This window comes from Macrobrachium nipponense, chromosome 8 (assembly GCF_015104395.2).
Source record: "Macrobrachium nipponense isolate FS-2020 chromosome 8, ASM1510439v2, whole genome shotgun sequence".
NCBI classification, from domain to species: domain Eukaryota; kingdom Metazoa; phylum Arthropoda; class Malacostraca; order Decapoda; family Palaemonidae; genus Macrobrachium; species Macrobrachium nipponense.
In genome coordinates, this window is record NC_087203.1 from 30,425,205 (window position 1) to 30,445,881 (window position 20,677).

Sequence of the window (20,677 nt, forward strand, 5' to 3'; positions counted from 1 at the left end):
ATCAAAAATCCAAAAAGTATAGCAATTCCCTGTTCAGACTACATTCCTGAAATTAAAAAAGACTGTAGAATCAGTTTGGCAATTCTATTGGACAATAGAGAGTAATAATAAAATGAGAGAACTCACTGATGTTAATCAACCCCTGGCTTTATATGTTAGAAGACCGTCGGAAAGAGACTGCATTATGTAGGTTACGGATCGGCCACACACGGATTACTCATGGTTTTTAATGAACAATGACCCTGAACCATTTTGTGAGGATTGTCTTGTTCCCCTCACAGTAAAACATTTAATAGTAGAATGCCCCAGCTTAATATCAGCAAGGAACCGTCATTTTAACGTAGTTGGAAAAATGGATCTTAAACTAGATGCCATTATAGGTAGAGATTTTAATGAGGATAAGCTTTTTAGTTACCTTCGAGAAGCAGGTCTTCTTGAAAAAATTTAGGTTAGTTTTGGTCAAGATGTTTGAGTTGTGTATGTGTTAGTATGTGTCAGTGTATATCATTTGCTTTTTAAGTCTTTTTAGATCAGGAATTTTTATGTACTATAAAATTTACCTCCAATTGATATATCAATTTACCATATATAATGTTTTAGTACTTTTAATATCTATTTATTTTGACAGAACTCTGTAGAATTTGGAAGTTTGCGGGGTGCCTATGTTGCTTGTATTTTTTGTTTACAATTAATTTGAAATAGGTGTGTAGGTGAGATAGGTATTTTGTGTGTTTTTGGGTTCTCTGTAGTTCTCTGACAGATTTATATAAACATATTAATAGCATTTTAATTGACTTTTTCCTTGCAATTCCTTTTTAATGATACGGCGTCAATAACCTCGTCGTTGCGACGCCAGTAAGAATTAATAAATCAATCAATCAATCAATATCTCAGTACAGTAAGAATGCGATGTATATAGACTTCCGCATCCAAGATATGTTGATTTTTGTGGATTACTAAAGTGGTATTCAAATGATTACAGACTTCGATGTGACATTGTTGTTGTGAGCCGACTGTATAAATGGCTTGTGTGACGGATATACCGTGTGTTTTCAGAGTTCGGAAAGGATTAACGTTTCAGATCCTGGCAAGGTTTTCTTTACAGCACTAATATGTTCAAAGTTACGTTCGGCTCGAGAGTTTGCGTGCAAGCTGATATTACGGGCGAGCGAGAGTTCTGTTGGGTTGCATGTATATTTCTTGGTTCATGAGACAGGTGATTGGTTCTTCAATGTAAGTGACTACTCTGTCTCTCTCTTTATTATCTAAAACTGATTTTAGGGTATTAGAACGACTTATAGAATTTTCCTTTGGATATCACACGCCGTGTTTTGCAGGTGCTAAGATAATATTTTGAGTGCCCATAGACGGGTATCCGATAATTACTGCGGGATACATATTAATGTTTTGTACAACGATAAAGGTATCGGAAAACGTGCGCTTACCGACCTTGTACTGAACATGAGTTACTCCTACCACATTTAATTCATTATTTACCTATGCCTGAGAGCCTTATTCCGGACGTTCTCTATAGGGAAGTTTGAAAAGAGTAAATGATGGAGTCCTTAAATCCATGATATTACGTGGACTACCAGAATCAAAGAACAAAGTGAATGACTTATGGTCCAAATTTACGGCATGTAAGGTTGGTCGTAACTCGTTTTGACTAATAATTGCATGAATTTGTTGCAAATCTACGGGAACCTGCACAGATTTTTTGGATTCGGCCGTGTGTTTCATAGGAAAATCAATTGCCTCACAATGATCTGATAAATGATTAAACTGATTATTTGATACAAAAGATGTTGATATTGATGACCCAACATCGCCTCTTCCCCCCTTGGAGCAAACTACGTGGTATTTGCTTTGTTTAGCACACCTTGAAAATTCGCTTGACCTTGCAAGTTCTGGCTAGACGGCCAGGAACAGAGGTACCTGAAGCACGATTTGTTTGTCGCTGTTGTGCAGCATTGCCGTTTGCTTGTTTCTTTGCTTTTTATAGTATGAGGACCCTTCTTTTTTATTTGCACTGGCAACTGGTTGCGTGTTTGTAGGATTCTGCTGTTGATTCCTCGAGTAGCAACGATTATTAATGAATGAGTGGAACATTTTATGTATTGAACAAAAACGCGTCCGACAGTCTGAAATCATGTGACCTGGTCGTTTACAGTTATAACAAACCATCCCTGCAACTTGATTATTATTATGTACCACGTTTACTTGTTGTGGCTTGTTCTCATTTTTTGCAAAAAACTTGAATGAGCGAAGGATCTAGGTCGGTACATTTAGACATGTGTTTTTTTATTTGTTTATACACATCTAATTCTGTACTGCTGGGCTGCAATTTTTTGTCAAAACACCGCACTAACGCTTCAGGCAACATTGTAGTAATACTCCGTAAGGTAAATTAAACGGATAAAATCTTTCACGGCGATTCTGGCACTCGTACCCACCCGGAGTTACTTAAACTAACTTGATATTCATTTGAGCCGGTCGGCAATTAGCGCCGCCCGCTCGACAACATTAAGCTGAGTCATGGAGGCTTGGTTAAGGATATTTCTCAATGCCAATACTACATCTAAAGCCTCTTCACCCCATACACGGCACGTAATCTGATTTTGAACTCGTCCCATGTAGTCGCCTCTTGGAAAGAAACACCCCTTAGATAAGCACTTGCGTCTCCTTTAGCACAAGTCTATGAAGCTTTTGGCCTCCTGTAATTGTACTGCTGGGTCTGTGATGCTTTTTGCATTTAAATGAGCGTCTACAGATGAGTTGAGGCAGGAACCCATTGTTTACCCGACCTTGAAAAGGGACAATTGCTGACCTCGCGCTCACGAGAGTCACCACATTGGGGTTGCCAGCCGGAGTAGTTGCCATGTTCACTTTTACTTTTTTCTTATCACTTCTATTCCTTGCGGTCCTATCAAAATATCTATAAGAGTACACTCAACACTACGTAAAAACGCATATGCAATATACTGTATAAATGTGTTATAGTAATAGGAAAATCCCCCAAAAGATACAAAATACAGATAATTTGATAAAAATATTATACGGAGAATTCCTGCAAGAAAACGATTAGCAACAACGAGAAGAAAAAAAAATAATCTGCGGGCGAGAACTCGTAGTTGAAGATTGATTCTGTAATGAAGGAAGATTAAGATGGCGAACAACTCACCCCAGAATACTGGACGATCAACTCCTGGTGAACAACACTTCACCTGAGGAAAAAACCTGCAATAGATAAAATGGTACTTAGCTCAGGATTATATGCTGACGGATTGTTGACATGGGATGACGTCACAGTTCCTGTCGTCGTCGCGTCGGAAGTCGTGATGACGTCGCGGTCTTCTCTCAGGCTCACGATGCATGAAGAAGTCCAAGATTGATGAGTCACAGCCTCCTTCCTCGCATTACTTCCTCTTGCCCTACTCTTTGCGTCCTTGCTAGTGATCGCGCGGTTGTTTCTTTGTGTTTCCTTTATGTGTTTTCTTCTTTCTGTTGATGTTCGATGCTGCTCTCGTCCGGTGTTGATTCTCGAAGATAAGTGATAACAGTCACTCAAACGTCGATGTTGATGCTTGTATTCTTCTCGATGAAGGACCATATCTTCGTCTTCATAAAATGTTGCATTGATTGAAGATCCCGTTTCCTCTGTTTAGTATTGATTTTGAAGGTGGAAGTTGGTTATTGTAGTTCTTCGGTCGCTGATATGGGTCTTGTTAATCTTATTCTTCGTCTAAAGCTGCCACCAGTATTAGTCTCTTCGCTTTTGCGAAAGACTGTTTGTTTCTCCTTACGACTGTCATTCGTAAGTATTTCTGGTTCCTTCCATCTCCCCTATGTGATATCTTAGTAGAGTGGTTCTTCTTAAAACTAAAGGAGAGGATTCAAACAGATAAGTTGAAAAAAGGTATAACAACTTTATTCTGTAACTCCATAATAAGAGAGAGAGTTCGGTCGGGAGACCAATATGTTTGAACGCTGGTACAGAACTGACATTCTAAAGCATCACGTCGATAGCGAAACATTAGCTATCTCAGCGATTCATATAAAAACATACGTAGTCCGCCGGCTCGGAAGTTACAAGTTTCCGGCGTAGGTTAACAGGTCAACCGCTTCCATGGAAGTTGTTGTGCAAAGTTATCAGTAATGCAAAACGATGACAATGTAAACAGATTTAAACCAGGCTACTGCAGATAGCGCATAGCGTAATCTAGATCTGCATTGGTCACGTAGGACCCTCCTAATGCCATGACTCAGGTCATGGGTTTTTATTTACAGATTCTGTAATTCAATAATGTATTTATTACACCTGGACGACTGGCTCATTCGTGCCTCCACGCAAACGCGGTGTCTGAAGGATCTTCAAGCAACTTATCGTTGGTGAAGTCCCTGGGACTACTGGTGAATTTCGAAAAGTCACATCTGATTCCGACGCAGTCCATCATGTATGGGGATTCAGATGGATTCAGTGGGCTTTTAGAGCTTTTCCGTCCCAGGTACGTCAGCAGCAAGGCTTAGACAAAGTGTCAGCCTTCCTAAGGAAAGAAACATGCTCGGTGAGGGAATGGATGAGTCTGCTGGGGACCATTTCCTCACTGGAGAAGTTTGTTTCCTTGGGGAGACTGCACCTCAGGCCACTCCAATTTTTCCTCAAAGACAATTGGAAGGGACAAGAAGAATCTGGATGTGATATTGGATATCTTGGGAGAGATAAAACATCACTTAAAATGGTGGCTGGACCCAGTGAAACTGTCGGAGGGCGTGTCTCTCAAGCATCAGAGCCCCGACCTAGTGTTGTTCTCCGACGCGTCCACCAGGGGGTGGGGAGCAACACTGGGGGGGAAGAAGTGTCGGGCACCTGGAGAGGGGAACAGGTGTCCTGGCACATAAACCTAAAAGAGATGGCAGCCATCTTTTAGCGCTCTAGTTCTTCCAAGAAAAAGTCTCTCGTCTTGTAGTCCAAGTCAACTCGGACAACACCACAGCTCTGGCCTACATCAAGAAACAGGGAGGAACACATCTCGGTCCCTGTTTGCTCTGGCAAGGGAGATCTTGCTGTGGGCAAGAGAACGGGACGTCACGATCCTTACGAGGTTCATATCAGGAGTCGAGAACGTCTCGGGCAGATCTCCTCAGCACGAGGGCAACTTCTACCAACCGATGATGGATTTTGCATCAGGAGGTTATACCAAGAGCTGTGGGGGTTATGGGGACGTCCGCTCGTAGACATCTTTGCGACGTCCAGGATGAAGAGACTTCCGCTGTACTGCTCCCCGCCGGTGCTCGATCCAAAGGCAGTGGTGATATACGCACTTCTCTGGGACATGGACGGGGATGGACCTGTACGCCTTTCCCCCGTTCAAGATCCTAGGGGAAGTTCTGAGAAAGTTTGCAGTGCCGGAAGGGACGAGAATGACTTTGATCGCCCTGTTCTGGCCTGCGAGAGACTGGTTCACAGAGGTCATGGCCTTCGTAGTAGACTTCCCGAGGACCCTTCCATTAAGGATAGATCTACTCAAACAGCCCCACTTCGAGAGGTACCAACAGAAACCTCCCTGCTCTGAGTCTGACTGCATTCAGACTATCCAGAAGTTGGCCAGAGCGAGAGGCTTTTCTAGACCAGTGGCGAGAGCTATCGCCAATGCAAGGAGAGTTTCCTCCCGCACAGTGTACCAATCGAAGTGGGCCGTCTTCAGGAGTTGGTGCAAGAAGAACGGCATTTCCTTCACCACGACCTCTGTGAGCCAGATTGCTGACTTTCTTCTATACCTGCGGAATGACTTGAAGCTTGCAGTCTCTACAATCAAGGGCTATAGAAGTGTGCTTTCGGTTGTCTTTAGGCACAGAGGCCTGGACTTGGCGGACAACAGAGACCTTCACGATCTCTTGAGATCCTTCGAAACAACGAAGGTTCAACAACCCAGGTTGCCGTCTTGGAACTTGGACGGGATAGTTCTGAAGTCCTCATGTCCAGTCCATTCGAACCTATGCAGGCTGCTTCCCTAAAGGATGTGACTAGGAAAGCTATTTCTGACTGCTCTGGCGACGGCAAAGAGAATCAGCGAAGTTCAAGCGATTACCAAGACGTTGGCTTTAAAAGTTATAACGCAGTCTGTTCTTTGAACCCTACTTTTCTGGCAAAAAAATGAAAATCCATCCAACCCTTGGCCTACGACCTTCGAGATTAAAGGGATGGCCGAAATCATTGGGCATGAGCCAGAGAGAGTCCTGTGCCCTGTCAGGGCTCTCAAATTGTACCTGAAGAAAACGAAGGAGTGTAGATGTCCTTCTGATAACTTGTGGTGTTCAGTCAGGAAACCAAGTTTTACCAATATCAAAAAAAATGCTCTGGCTTTTTTCTTGAGTGGGACACCATCAAGGAAGTGCATATTCAATCTTGTAAAGACAGTGATTATGAAAGTGTTGAAGGTGAATGCCGCATGAGGTGGGGGAGGGCTATCTCTACGTCGGTAGCCTTCCAAAAGAACATGGCACTCAATGACATCTTGAATGCCACCTTTTGGCGTAGTAACTCAGTGTTTGCTTCACACTACCTTCGGGAGGTGAAGACTACATACGAGAACTGCTACTCTTTGGGCCCATATGTCGCCGCAGACACTATATTGGGGACAGAGAGTAGCACTCTTCCTATCATATGGAATATTTATTTAGTTTTGACTTTTTATAATTTAATCATTTTTATTTTATTTATGTTTATATATGTGTTTATTTTTGTGGTTGTGGGTCGGCCGCCTGAGGCGGACTTCCCTTCATTAGCCTAGGTTATACGAAGTTTAACTAGATAGGCTAGGTCAGGTGGTAATGTTTTTTGCTTCGCCCTCATAGTAGGGTAAAATGTCACGTCCCCGTTGACAGAGCATCTAGAGTGCACCAGCTACACAGGTCACGTCCTTGCTGGAACCTCTAGTGAAGTATAAACAGCATTTGGTGTCTAAACAACACCTATATGGTCTGTCACATTGTGGTCATGCTCCCCGTGACAGATCATTAGAGCACACCAGCTACACAGGTCACGTCCTTGCTGGAACCTCTAGAATGCATTACCCGAATTCGATGTCTATGAATATAGGATCTAGTTGCATTGTGGTCACGCCCGTGACAGATCATCTAGAACTCAACAGCTTCACAGGTCACTACCTTGCTGGAGTCTCCAGTAAAGCAGAAGCAGACTTGGGTGACGGTAATCACGAAGTCGGCTATGATAACAGGTAAGGAACCAAGATGTCAATCATCTACATGAATTTGTTTCCCAAAATCCGAGTCTGTCTCCCCCTTCCTCCAAAGGTGGGATTCAGCTATATATATATCTGGCAGGTAAGCTTCATGAACAAAATGATATTGTTATGATACAATAAAGTTTGTTCATACTTACCTGGCAGATATATATAATCAAAGTGCCCACCCACCTCCCCTCAGGAGACAGTGGCACTAGAAAATCTGAATAGAAAATGGGAATGGTTCCTGACGCCCGCCTCCCAGCGGCGGAATGGGTACTACCAACCTGGCCCACCACCCCTGCGTGTGCGTGAGTTTTTGAAATTCTGTCGGACTTCGGAGAATACAGCTATATATATCTGCCAGGTAAGTATGAACAAACTTTATTGTATCATAACAATATCATTTTTGTATTGTAATTTCGTAAATCTTTTAAGTTTGCTTATAGAATTAGAATATAACATATGAATTGGCTAAAACCAAAGATTTCAAATTTATTTGTGTTATTACAGTTGTTAGTTGTTCCGATACGTAATACAAACCCTCGGTCCTTTAACAATAGGAAGGTAACTAGCGGCAGCTGGGACGGTTGTAAGCTTCGAACAAGGGGAGAACGGTAGTTAACTGCTTGTACCGATCGTGCGCGCTGCCCGCACGCCCGAGAGGTGAAGATCACTTTGCTTTCGGCCGCGGGTGTGAAGGACGTGTTCGTCATCGCTCTCTGCCCGCTTCATCGTCGTATGCTTTGTTTATATTGTGTTTTCTACTAATGGTTTGTTTGACTTGAAAATGAAACTGTAAGTACACTGTTTTCATTTTCATTACTTAATTATGAATCAACATGGAGCTATGCCGTAGAGACGGCGATTTCCGCTCTTTTCATGAATTGAACCCTTGAATTATGTCTCGGTGCCGAGGGCGGGCGCACTCGCGCCGAGTCATGTATTTTGGGCGAAAGTGTGTAATTGAAAAGATGTAAGTACTCTTTTTCATTATATTTTTGCCCTGTGCGTTCGTTGCCGAGAGCTTGATTGCGCTCGGCACGAACCTCTTATTTTGTATGAATAGAATGCAATGAAAGTGGATTCGCAATGCAGTTTTCTTTTCATTTTCATTTATTAATTGCATCAAATTTAATTTTGGATCAATTTCCGCTCTTACCCGGGAATTAATCCTTACGATTTATTGCTGTGAAAGTGAAAATAGCAAGTGCAGTATTGTTCATTTTCATATATATTTATGATAGCATCATATTATTATGGATCAAGTTTCCGCTCTTACCCGGGAATTGATCTTTCCCCTTTAAGTTCTATGAAGTGAATCGCAAGTGCAGTATTCTGTTTCATTTTCATATTACTTTTCACTGCTGTGCTGGGGTAGGGGAAGCGAAGGTCTGCAGGAAGTCGTCGGAAAGCTCTCCCGCGACTCCCTTGGTATCCGATTCTTCGTCTTCTTTCCTGCCCCCCCGCTCAGCTTCCTCGTATTTTGTTTTTGGGGTCTTCCTTCCGTTCGGGGTGGGGCATGTCTCCCCCCCCCCCGTGTGTGAGGGAACCCCTCTTACTAATCTGTCTGTGCTACCGCAGGTGCTACATCCGTGGGAGACGACCTTGGACAGGTATGGGCCACTGCGGCTGCAGGGCGTGCCTAGCGATCTGCTGCAGCGTCTAGCGAGGTCTGGGGCGGTGACCTTGGAGTGGTCTCCACTACAACCTTCACGGCCGCTTATGCTGCTTCCCCCCGCTGGTCTACACTCCCCATGCTGTGTCGGTGACGCCGTCTGCCGCTTCTAGGGCCGGTCGCCGCCGTACCGAGGAGGGGTATGCCGCCGCCGTGTGTTTTCTTAGTGTTGCCTGCCCCAGACTTCCGCGTTCCAGCAGCTCGCCCCTGGACCGGCCGCCAGTACCAGGTTCCCGCTGGCTGCCGATGATTCTACGAGGCGATGGCTGGGCCTGCCGTACCTGTCTCTGATGTGGTTCCCGCTACTGGCTTGGCTGTCCCTTCTGTGTTTACCGCTGCCGCTGTTCCTGCCGCTCCTGAGCTAGTTGCTGTTCCTGTCGCTCCTGGTTCCTGCGCCTGTCCATGCTGGTCCTGCCCATGGTGTGTCTTCCCCAGTCCCAGGTCCTTCCGGACAGGTGCAGTCGGGCCGTGTTGCTTCGGCAATAGGCCCGACTCCGGCCTGGATGGAGGACCTGACGACTGTCCTGCGTGAGCTGACGAAGAAGAGGAAGGTGTCATCTTCGTCTTCGTCTGTTGCTGCCTCTTCCCCTTCGACTTCTAAGGCCCATAAGCCGAAGAAGAAGAGGCTGCCTCCTACCCCCCCCAAGAAGTCTCCTTCGGGAACTTCTAAGGGCCCGTCCCACCTCGGTGGGACGGGGGGTCCTTCTGCTGGTCCTCCTGCTCCTTCGGGAGCGGGGCCCGTCTCCCCTTCCGTAAGGAAGAGATAGACGGGGACCAGAGGAGTATCGGTTAGCTCTGGTACTTCCTCGCCTGGTGCTAGCGGCGATGCCGCTACGCCAGGTTCCGGCTCGGTCTCTCGTTCGCGGGAGATCCCGAGTGTACGCTCTCCCTCGGGAGACCGTGCAGCCAAAGTTTCGGCGCCAGAGTTCGCTCGGCGCCAAGACCACGGCACGGAGCAGAAGGCTGGCGAGAACCGCCTCAGGTGATCTCGCCAGGCCAGCGGGCCGCTCTGCAGCGACCAGCTGGTAACCGGGATTTGGTATATTCCCCCTAAGAAGACTCCTTCGGGAACTTCGAAGGGCTCGTCACACTCCCGGTGTACGGGGAGGGGGGGTTCTTCTGCTGGTCCTCCTGTTCCTCGGGAACGGGGCCCGTCTCCCCTTCTGAGAAGAAGAAGAAGACGGGGACCAAGGGTGTGCTGGCTACCGCTGGTACACCCTCGCCTGGTCTTGGCAGCTCTGCTGCTAAGCCAGGTACCGGCTCAGTTTCTCGTCCGCGAGAAGTTCCGAGTGTACGGTCTCCTTCGGGTGACCGTGCAGCAAAGTTAAGACGCCTGAGTTCGCTCAGCGTCATGGACCGAGGCACGGAGCAGAAGACTGTCGAGAGCCGCTCAGGTGACTCTCGCCAGGCCAGCGGCCACTCTCGTAGCGACCAGCCGGTACCTCGGTTGGACGTGACGGTCTCTGACCGGCCACGGGTTGAGGCTGGGAAGGGGTCCCCCAGGTCCCCTCGACCGACGGTACCAGCCTCGGCTGGTACCAGCGGTTTGACGTGCCGCGAGGACGCTCACCGGTCTCACCGCGAAAGTGAGCTCTGCAGGTAACCTGACCGCGCTCCCACAGGGTCCGGGCGGATACGGTGACCAGCAGCAGCTCGTCTGACGCACGGGACCGGGGGTCGACGTGCTCAGTCGAGCCGCTCGCCACAGGTGAGCGACACGGCCAGGCCTGCAGATCGATCCCCACCGCGGGTTGGTGATCGGCTGCAGCCCCCCACGTACGCTGGTCCTGCCAGCGAGCGGGGGGGGAGCGTCAGGTCTGTCTCTCCACTACCTTCAACTTCCTCGGGCTACACCGGGAAAGAGCGAGGGTAGCTAGGAGTGATCGTGAGAGGTGCGCCACTCACGATCCCTTCACGACGCCGCACGTGCCACGTATGGTCTTAGGGGACCCAAAACCCAGGACGTTTACGGGCGGCCGAAGTGAATTGGAGGTGGGGGACAGGTCAGAGGGGCGAGGGGGGGGGGGTAAGCGTCAGTTCTGTCTCGCCGATACCTTCAAACTTCCTCGGCATACGCCAGGAAGAGCGAGGTATATAGGAGTGATCGTGAGAGATGCGCCGCTCACGATCCCGTCACGACGCCGCACGTGCCAGGTATGGTCTTAGGACCAACCAGGACGTACGCGCAAGTGATTGGAGGCAACTGTCGGGGATCTGTTGCTGGTCCTTTCTGCTGAAGGAGGAGGGTCCTGGGAGCTGCTCTTGTTGGAGGGACGGATGGTCCTACTCCTCAAGACGCTGTAACTTCCGAGATTCAGAGTAACTTTGCCCAGGTTATTGCACTGATTCGTCAGCACACAACGACCTGGGGGAAGGATCGCCGCTCCCACCAGCAGAGCCCATGTCTCTGCTCGAGTCGTTTTGGGGCCCGAGAGGGAAACCCAAACCGACGGTGGGTTTGCCGCGATCGGAGCTTGCCGATCCTGTCTTGAACCAGAGTCTCTCGTCTCCGACAAGAAGGCTCTCTCAGTTCTGGCCGGTCGATCAAGCTACTTCCACCTCCTCTACTGCGACAGCGGCGTTTCTACGTGTCTTCGGACACCCGTATTTAAATACTCCTTCGGTCCTCCTGAGAGGTTTCGACCTCGACGAGGGACTGGAATGAGTCGGAGGACGGGTATCGGGCTCTCTCCTGTCAGGTGTCGATCAGCCCCACCCAGATGACGTTCACAGTGGCGGCAGACCCTTACCTACAGTGAGAGTTCGTAACCCTCCTCGGGGAAAACGTTTTTCTCCTGACGATACGTTTTCCCAGACTCTGAGAGGCCATCGCCGCAAGGCGATGGCTGCTCCTACTCTTCTCCAACTGCTAGTTCCACTGGGAAGGCGAGCGAGTATCCAATTCCTCCCCCATTCCCTCTCTCCTTACGGCTACGAGGGAAAGGGGAGGGATCCTACAGAGATTTCTCTGTAGGATTCCACGTGGGGACTGCGCTACCGGGGGGACCTTCGGGTCCTACCTGACATAAGCCCCGGTCGTTGAGGAGGGATCCTGCCCCATTCTCGATTTCTACGGGAATCGAGAGGACCACCAGCCGATATCGTTTGACGAATTCGGTGGGGGTTTCGCAGACTGCTTAGAATTCTACGGAATTTCTAGCGCATTCAGAGTGTTAGAGTTTCTTACGATCCCAAACACTTAGGCGAGACCACGGTCCAAAGTGAGCGAGACGAGAATCCCCGATATGTTACACGATAATCGGGAACCTCGCCTATGCTCGAATTCCTGGAATTTCTAGCATTAGGAAGAAGACTGCTGCTGAAAGAAGACTATCTCACAGTAGGCGACCAACCTGGAATAGAGAAGAACGGACGGGAATATCCAGTTTGGCTTGAACTATCGTCTTGTATTCTGTTCACCATAGAAGCTTTCCTTCGAGGAAGACTTCTTCACTCTCTTTGATAGAGACCGAAGGTGGTCGATCTCCAATCCTTATTTTGTTTTCTTGAAGGAAAGAATTTAGGATGGAGATCGTTGTTCAGAATCCTACAAATATACTACGTATATTAACCTCGCGACATGATTCTGCTAAGCAGTTGAATGGTCCGAGGGGTAGGCGCATATCCTGGTTATTCTACGGATTGCGACTTAGACGAAAAGTATTCTAATTGAAACTGCAACTCGGGTTGCCTGCAACCTCCCAGGAGTTTCCAGTTTCAATTTTATATACTTATGGTGTTGTCACAACAACACCATTTAAGCTTTTATATTTACCGAAATTCGTTTCGCTTAAATATAATTGCTCGAGCCATATCTTTTTTATGCTCGGTGGTTCTAGCCGAACGCATTCCTTCGTGGAAAGGATTACTTGGCAACTCAGGATGACGAGTCAGCGACAGCTACTGCGTATTGAATTGCCCGAGGCATTTCAGTACAGCTGCCGCTTTGAGATGGACGGTTGGTTAAGTCTTTCTCACCTGCTTTGATTGAATACCAACCGTATCTCTGCCCAACAATCACGGACTTAAGTCTCTGATTAACGGGGATTCTCGCATACATGAATGACCATCTACTGCTGTGACGCTAGTATTCATCGTCTTCGGTATTGCGAGAATTTTAAACAGAGATATCTTTTCGACTCTCATCTTTCTGTTTACCGCACGGTAACAGAATTCTGTAATAGTCTCTTGCTGCATCGTATATCGATAATGCGAATGATTTTTTGCGGAATCTGAGTTTGTCCTCAAAATATCTTGTATTCGGAGGTGTGCAATTGTTCATTGTTCACCCCGGATTAGCAGATGTATTGAAAGACATCGCCTACTCCCACACCTGCCAGCTCTACTTCCAAACGTTCAGCCCATGAGAAGCAGTTCTTCAGGCGGCTTCTCCCCGTTTCATTACTGAAGAACGCCCCGCTTTCATTGCACAACGGACAGCAATGAAATGGCGGTTAGCGTTTTCAGTCATTTGTAAGCACAGGTTTAGAATCTTGAGATTCCTTCTCTCGATTCAGCTAGAAGACGTAGGTTGCATTCATTGCCTACCTTCGTCTTCAACGTCACATAGTGTTGTTTCTCCTTAAGCTGAGGATTCAACGTCTATGAGATTTTCTTGCCATCAGGGACCTCGGTCTTTTGAAGGCAATTGACTTTCGCCTTTTGAGCTTATGCATTAAGAGAATCATCGCCGCGCCGTCCGGCATCGGTGACTAACAAATATTTTATTTGTTTAGTCTCTCAGCATAACTCTTTAAAGGGCGCAAGGTCACGTGACTTACCCGGATGCTTGGACAACTTGCCTCTACTGATTCCGAACCAGTCAGTCGGCAGCTGTCAGAGCGCCCGAGTCAGTTACGAACTATGCTGTGGACTTAGTTCGGTTGTTCCAGAGCAATCATTACTTCGTCTTAATAGCTTGTCAGTAAGAGTACTGTACATAACCAAAGTCGAGAAGAGGGATAGGTCATATGACTATCCCCTTCTTTTCGTCTTAGGTAACTGCATGACTTCTCTCGAGAAGTCAAGCACAAAGGGATGGGGATTTGTGACGCTCGATTTCGTACCGATCTTCGTAGCGAAGACTCAGAACCCTTCGGTAACTGACGATTGGTTCGAGTCCTTCACAATACCCTCCCTAATGGACTTCACCGCCTCCGATACGAAGGCTATGCTGCTTTGTCCTGTGAAGGCGCGACGGAGCTGTCTGAAGAAACTCGACACCCAGGATGAGTGTGGACGCCTCTTCATCATTCTCTCGCGTTCCGCAAGAACTTCTCCGTGGCGCAGGTAATGAAGGCAGGCGCCTGGTCCAACCGGACCGCATGCACCTCCTTCTACCTTCGGGATATTGCCCACAGTTCCTTGGATCTTTTTCCTTGGGAACCGTGGTGGTTGCTCAACACGTTGTGTAGTTAACCCAGACCCTCGCAGGCTGAACAGCATCGAGTCCTGGTGTGACCGTAAGAATGGATGAGGAATGAGAGTGTGACTGGCTCCTCTTCCCATCTTTTTCTTCCCTCTACCTCTGGGTAGAGGGACACGGTCGTCACCCTGCTGGGTAAGGACGAGATGCAGGTGAGCTACTCAATAGAGCACCATCCTATCCCTTTCAGTAGGGATAGGAGTAATATCCACCACTTCCTCCAACAAGGGGGAGGAAGTGGATGCCAATTTGAGACAAACCCATCATTTTATGATTGTCTCTTGCAAACAGGAACAAGTTCTTGCTTGCTGGTACGAAGAGATACGCTTGCCTCTCTCTTAGTACTTGGCCCAGAGGTCTGACCATTGATCCTGCGGTGCACACCCCGATCAATCGGACAGAGGTTTGGATCCCTCCCTTGCTCTTACGACCAGGGAGGCACTCCAGGGTTGGACGAACACCAGTCTGTTCACCAAAAAGACTCAGATTCCTCCCACCAAGAAGTGAGTCTTCCTATTGTTAAAGGACCGAGGGTTTGTATTACGTATCGGAACAAATGACAATTTGTCGAAAATTGCATTTTTCCTAACTATACAAACCTGAGGTCCTTTACATATAGTCCCACCTCATGCCACCCCTCACTCTGCAACTTTTTGCATGGGCCTAAAGCAAAAGTGATTCTTCACTTCTCGGGCGCGCGGGGCGCGCGCACGATCGGACAAGCAGTTAACTACCGTTCTCCGCCCCTTGTTCGAAGCTTACGACCGTCCCAGCTGCCGCTAGTTACCTTCCTATTGTTAAAGGACCTCAGGTTTGTATAGTTAGGAAAAATGCAATTTTCGACAAATTGTCATTTTTTGGTCAGCTGCTTGCTTCACAACATTTTTAACTGCTGTAGTTTTTGTAAACCTTTTTTCGTAGGAGCCTCACATGTTTTAGAGGGCTGTTATTTTTTTTTTTATATATTTTGATACAGTTTTTGTGGTCTCGATTTTTTATTTTTGTAAGACATACATTGATAATAATATTAGCATTACAGCATTAAGGAGTCCATTGTGTCTTGCAGCTAGTGGGAAAAATCAGAATCCTTTAATTTTTCAGTAGAAGTGTAGGTGTAAAAGTTTTGTCTGTTACAGTGATAATTTTTTTTGCAGGATCTGTGGCCTGTAGATCATGCTGTTGGCTTTGACAGTGGAGCTGCCCTTACAGATACTTATGCTACTGCTCTCATTGGCCTCAACCGACGTGCAGGGATAAATGAGAATAGCATTGTTCTTGTAACAGCTGCAGCTGGAGGCCTGGGTTTGGCTGCTGTAGACTTGGCTGTCAGTGTGTATAAGGCTAAGGTACTTTTTCTTAGTGAAATTTTCATGTTATATAAAGAGCCTGTCGGTAATAAGGAATAGGAAGTATAGGATTCTTCCTGGTTAAAATGTAAGAAAATACATTTTAATCCATAATAGAAGAAGACCCATTTAGTGAAAAATCTGTTCTGACAAAGAGTATGAACCCAAGATTTCATAAATGGACTACTCAGTTTAAGACACCCTGCAGCTATGACTGACTTATCAGATAGGCCTATGAGTCACTTGTGACTTGAACTGGATTAGCTCTTCTATTTTGTTCTTAGTTATGTGCACAGTCCGTCACCGCAATCGTATCCCATTAGCTGAGATTTGTTTTCGTGCATGTCACATGTTCTTGTCTTTATGTCTTTCACACTGCAGGGACATTGCCCTCCCAGTGCCTTGTCCTCCTGTGCAGTGTGTACAGTAACCCCCCTTATATTCGATGTGGCTGCGTACCAGATGCCCCCCCCCCCCCAAATACCTTTAATTACCATCTTATTACTGTATTAATCTTTGAGATTGTATTATTATTAATATAATTTCAAATTCATCTTAAACATTTTACCATTAAAAATATATATGTACAGCCAATAACACAGAGAGAGAGAGAGAGAGAGAGAGAGAGAGAGAGAGTCATCAAGAGTTATATTATGAATTATTTCTGAGAGAGAGAGATTAATAATAATAATAATAATAATAATAATAATAATAATAATAATAATAATATTAAAATCCTTTATTTCAGCTTAAGGCCATATACATGGAATATACAAAGTACAGACAGTAACACACAATCGAGATACATGAGGTAACATGATAACAAATGAATGGATGGCACTATCCACACAATAGCTGAGGTAGTATAAAAGATAGTAATCATAATACGTACATACATATTATACAAATCTGCTGAAGTGAACTAATGAGATAAATTGTCATTTTTAGGTAATTGGTGTATGTGGTACAGAAGACAAGGCTGATTTGGTGAGGAAAAAGGGAGCTTGGGCAGCCCTCAAATATAACAAGAAGCACATTAATGCTAAGGTTAGTCTTCTCCAGATATTAAGGTTAAAATCCCATATAAATTCTCCTTGACCAATGAGTTCATATACTTTTTGTTCTTTTTGTCTCTGTTTGTCTGTCCTGTAGGATTACTGAAAAGGTAAGGAATGAATTAAAATCATAAGAAGTTTTGCTTATTAGATAGTAACTATACTCTAAGAAGAAATTAGATTTTCATGAGCTCCTTAGGTATATCATATCAGGATCCAGCTTATTTCATTTTTGTTTATTGTTTTTGTCACAAATGTGGGAGAAGGCAGAAAGATTGGAAATGATTTTATACCAAATATATGCATAATAAGTTTCATACTGTGGAAGTGGCACTTTTGTATTAGAATCATATTCTTAATTTTACCATTTGTTTCATTCCTATTTTGTTAACTTTTAACTTGGTTGTTGTTTTTAGCATTCTTCTTCATCCTTCAAACTAAGATTTTTTTGTTCCAATATCTGCTTTCCTAAGTGAGTATAACTACTTATGAAAATGAGTAGCGTACCCAGTCTGTGGGGGTTTCTTTAAGCCCATATCGGGCAGGAAGGTAAAGGAAATGAGGAGAGCGCCCGGTTCAAGGAAACACCATGTTTTGCTGAGAAACTTTAATTTTATTAGAACAACTTAACTCTTAAGTAAACATAATAACAATTACATTGTGCAAAATTAGTTGTTAAATTCATACTCATAAATGTGTTGACTTGTAAATACCAAATACTAAATTACTTATACTTCAGTATACACTTCAAGTAAGAAAAACAGGAGGAAACATTTAATAAACAAAAAACAAAAAAACATTGGAACCTGAGTGTATGAAAGAAAATGGCAGTACTATTTCAGGTACACTATAAGAAAACTTCTCTCAAGTAAATATGCAGAAAACCACCTTTCTAAATTCAACATCCTCCCGGCAATAGGGGACGAAGCCACCTATTAAAGAGCACAACTCGGACCAATGAAAATTAGTACTGTAGTTTCACAAACTAACAATCACATTAAGTTTTACTTGACATGCACAACTGCATGATTTACAGTGACTTTATAAATCTAACTTAGTAGGGGGCTTAATTACTCTACCAGACTTAGACCTAGGAAGTACATCATCATCACTCGCAGTATGCATGGGCATTTGAGGATTATCACATACATCTCTATCAAGATCATTACAGGATGCATCAGCAGTTATCAAATCTTCAGATCTACCTACTTCTAGATCATACAATCTTTGAATGGGTCTAGTCATCTTTCCCCTTTTAGTTTTGACAACTTAACTTCTTACAAGTCCATCTTTACCTTTAAACACATCTACAATAACCCCAAGAGGTCACTTCAATCTAGGAATGTTATCCTCTTTTACCAACACAAGGTCACCCTTAGACAAATCACATTTCTTATTGAATCCTTTTACAACTTGAGGTAAATTAGTTATATAATGGTTACTCCAAAGTTTCCAAAAATATTCTAGTTTCTGCTTTCTTACAACTTCTCTTTCATTCTAGTCCCTGAAAGTCACTTACAGGGCTCTACATTTATTAAGGATTTACAGTGTGGGGCTCATCCTAGGATAAAATGTGAGGGAGTGAGATAGTGAATGGAATCAGGTTCATGGTCTAGAATTGGTTCATGGTCTAGAATTAATACATGATTCTATTTCTACTAGTATAGTTTCTAATTCACTCTTACAGACATAGTTCAGATTTAGTGTCTTTCTCAAAGCAAGCTTGACTGACCTAAATGAGCCTCTCCCACCAGGGAGCATGAGGGGCTATAAAGTTCCATTTGGGAGCCAAGTGGCTATACATCCTTTGTACCTCATACTTAGCAGCTACAAAAGTCTTTGCATTATCTGAATATATGACACTAGGTAAACCTCTCCTGGCAACAAATCTTCTTATAGCCAATAAGCAGTCAGACAAGGATAAAGATTCTGTAAGCTCTAGGTGTACGGCTCGTACAACACCACAGGTGAACAATACATAAAATTTCTTACTAGGACAATCGGCACAAAAGAGAGGGCCTGCATAATCTAAGCCTGTTACATCAAAGGGTGGAGAAGACCTTACTCTTTCTTTGGGTAATGGAGCCACAGGTTGACTGCAAGGTTTTGAATCATGCCAACGGCAACTTAAACGTTCCTTCATTACTGTCTTAGCTAATCTCCTCATTCCTATAATCCAAAAGTTATTCCGTAGGGAGGAAATTACAGTATCCACACCTGCATGCTTCAAAAACTCGTGCTGAAATCTGATCAACAACTTAGCAAATTGACCTTTGGGAATTATGACAGGATGTTTACTGTCATAGTTAGAAAACTCAAGATGGCCCTTAATTCTTAATAATCTTTTATCATCTAGAAAGGGGTCAAGATTTCTTAATTTAGACCATTGAGGAATAGCCTTGTTACCCAAAAGTGCCTTTATTTCTACAGAAAACACTTCTCTTTGGATGCAGTAAATCAACTTCAATTTAGCAAAAGCAATCTCTTCAGTAATGAGAGGGCCTTCCACTTTGTTTTGGCTAATTTTACAATTTCTGATAAATCTTAAAACATAAGCTGTAACTCTTAACACCTTGCTTAATTTACTGTATCGATCTAAATCTATCAAAGGGTTTTCTGGCACTCCTTGTACATTGAGACAGGCAGCAGTACTTTCTGTGCTTATTTCTTCTTTATCCTTAACAACTGTGTTACCTTCCCTTTCCTGGTATAGGGATTCTTTTAACATACTAGGCCCATAGAACCACATAATACTATCCACAAGATTGCCGGCCAACAGACCCCGTGTTATCAGGTCAGCTGGATTGGTCCTTACTTCCACAATGTTGCCAGCAACTTTGAGCTGTTACCTCTCTGATTTTCTTTACCCGATTAACTACAAATATGTCCTTCTTATTAGCATCTCCTTGAATCCATGGCAGAGCAATGGTAGAATCTGTCCAACACCTAAAACTAACACTTATCTAGGTCAAGGGCATTCTTCACAAAGTTGTCTAATCTTGAACACAAAAGAGATCCCATGAGTTCTAATCTCGGCAATGTAATTGTCTTTATTGGGTGCAACTCTTGACTTAGAGGATACTAATGACACCTTATTATGAGCTGTTCTCCATAGGTACTCGCAGGTACACTCAAGCCCCATAGCCCTTTTCAGAGGCATCACCAAACCCATGTAGCTCCACATGACTAAGCTTCTCCAGGCTTTTTTGGAAAATAACATCTATCTATCTGAAAATTCTTAAAATGTTGACTACTAAGGAGCCATCTCTGAAACTTAAGCTTCAACTCTGATGGCATTTCTTGATCCCAAGTCAGACCCAGTTTCCAGAGTTCCTGAAAAAGTATCTTGCCATACATAACATATGGACTAATTAATCCTAAAGGGTAAAACTCTTAGCTATCACACTAAGGATGCTTCACTTAGTAGAGACTACTTTTACAATAGAATCTGAGTTTATGCCATCAAGGAGAAACTGTCCTGTGAGTTACACCACTTAAGGCCTAGTACAGTATTGGGTTCATCAGAATTTATAAAGGGTACCTTGTCACATAACTGAGAATTAATCAGCAAACTATTTGACACAAGCTTTGTAAGGCCCATACTAGCATCAGCAAAAATGCTACGGGCTTCACAAAATTTATCAGCTGCTTCTACAGCAAAATCTGCACCACTCAACCAATTGTCTGTATACATGTTAGCCTTCAAATCTTGCACTACACTAGTGGAGGGATACTTATCCAAATGATGTTTGATAGTGGCATTTAACAGAAATGGGCTCGCTGTGTTACCAAAGGGTACATGTGTGAATCTCGTGTCTTATTGTACCATCGTCTCTTGGCCACAAAAATCTATGAATATCTCTGTCTTTCTCTTGTACACTAATTTGCAGAAATGCCTTTCTTAAATCAGCTGTAACAGCAATGGGCCA

General features: G+C 44.6%; 1 protein-coding gene across 3 annotated transcripts in view; it reads left to right on the plus strand.

The window, feature by feature from the left end:
- The window catches only part of LOC135222633 (quinone oxidoreductase-like protein 2 homolog), a 189,197-nt gene that overhangs the window by 65,765 nt on the left and 102,755 nt on the right, over positions 1-20,677 (plus strand). For all 3 annotated transcript variants that reach the window (XM_064260763.1, XM_064260761.1, XM_064260760.1), the window contains 2 exons: positions 15,502-15,693; positions 16,642-16,740. In XM_064260763.1, the coding sequence (XP_064116833.1) occupies positions 15,502-15,693; positions 16,642-16,740 (291 nt within the window). The remainder of the gene's footprint in view (positions 1-15,501; positions 15,694-16,641; positions 16,741-20,677) is intronic.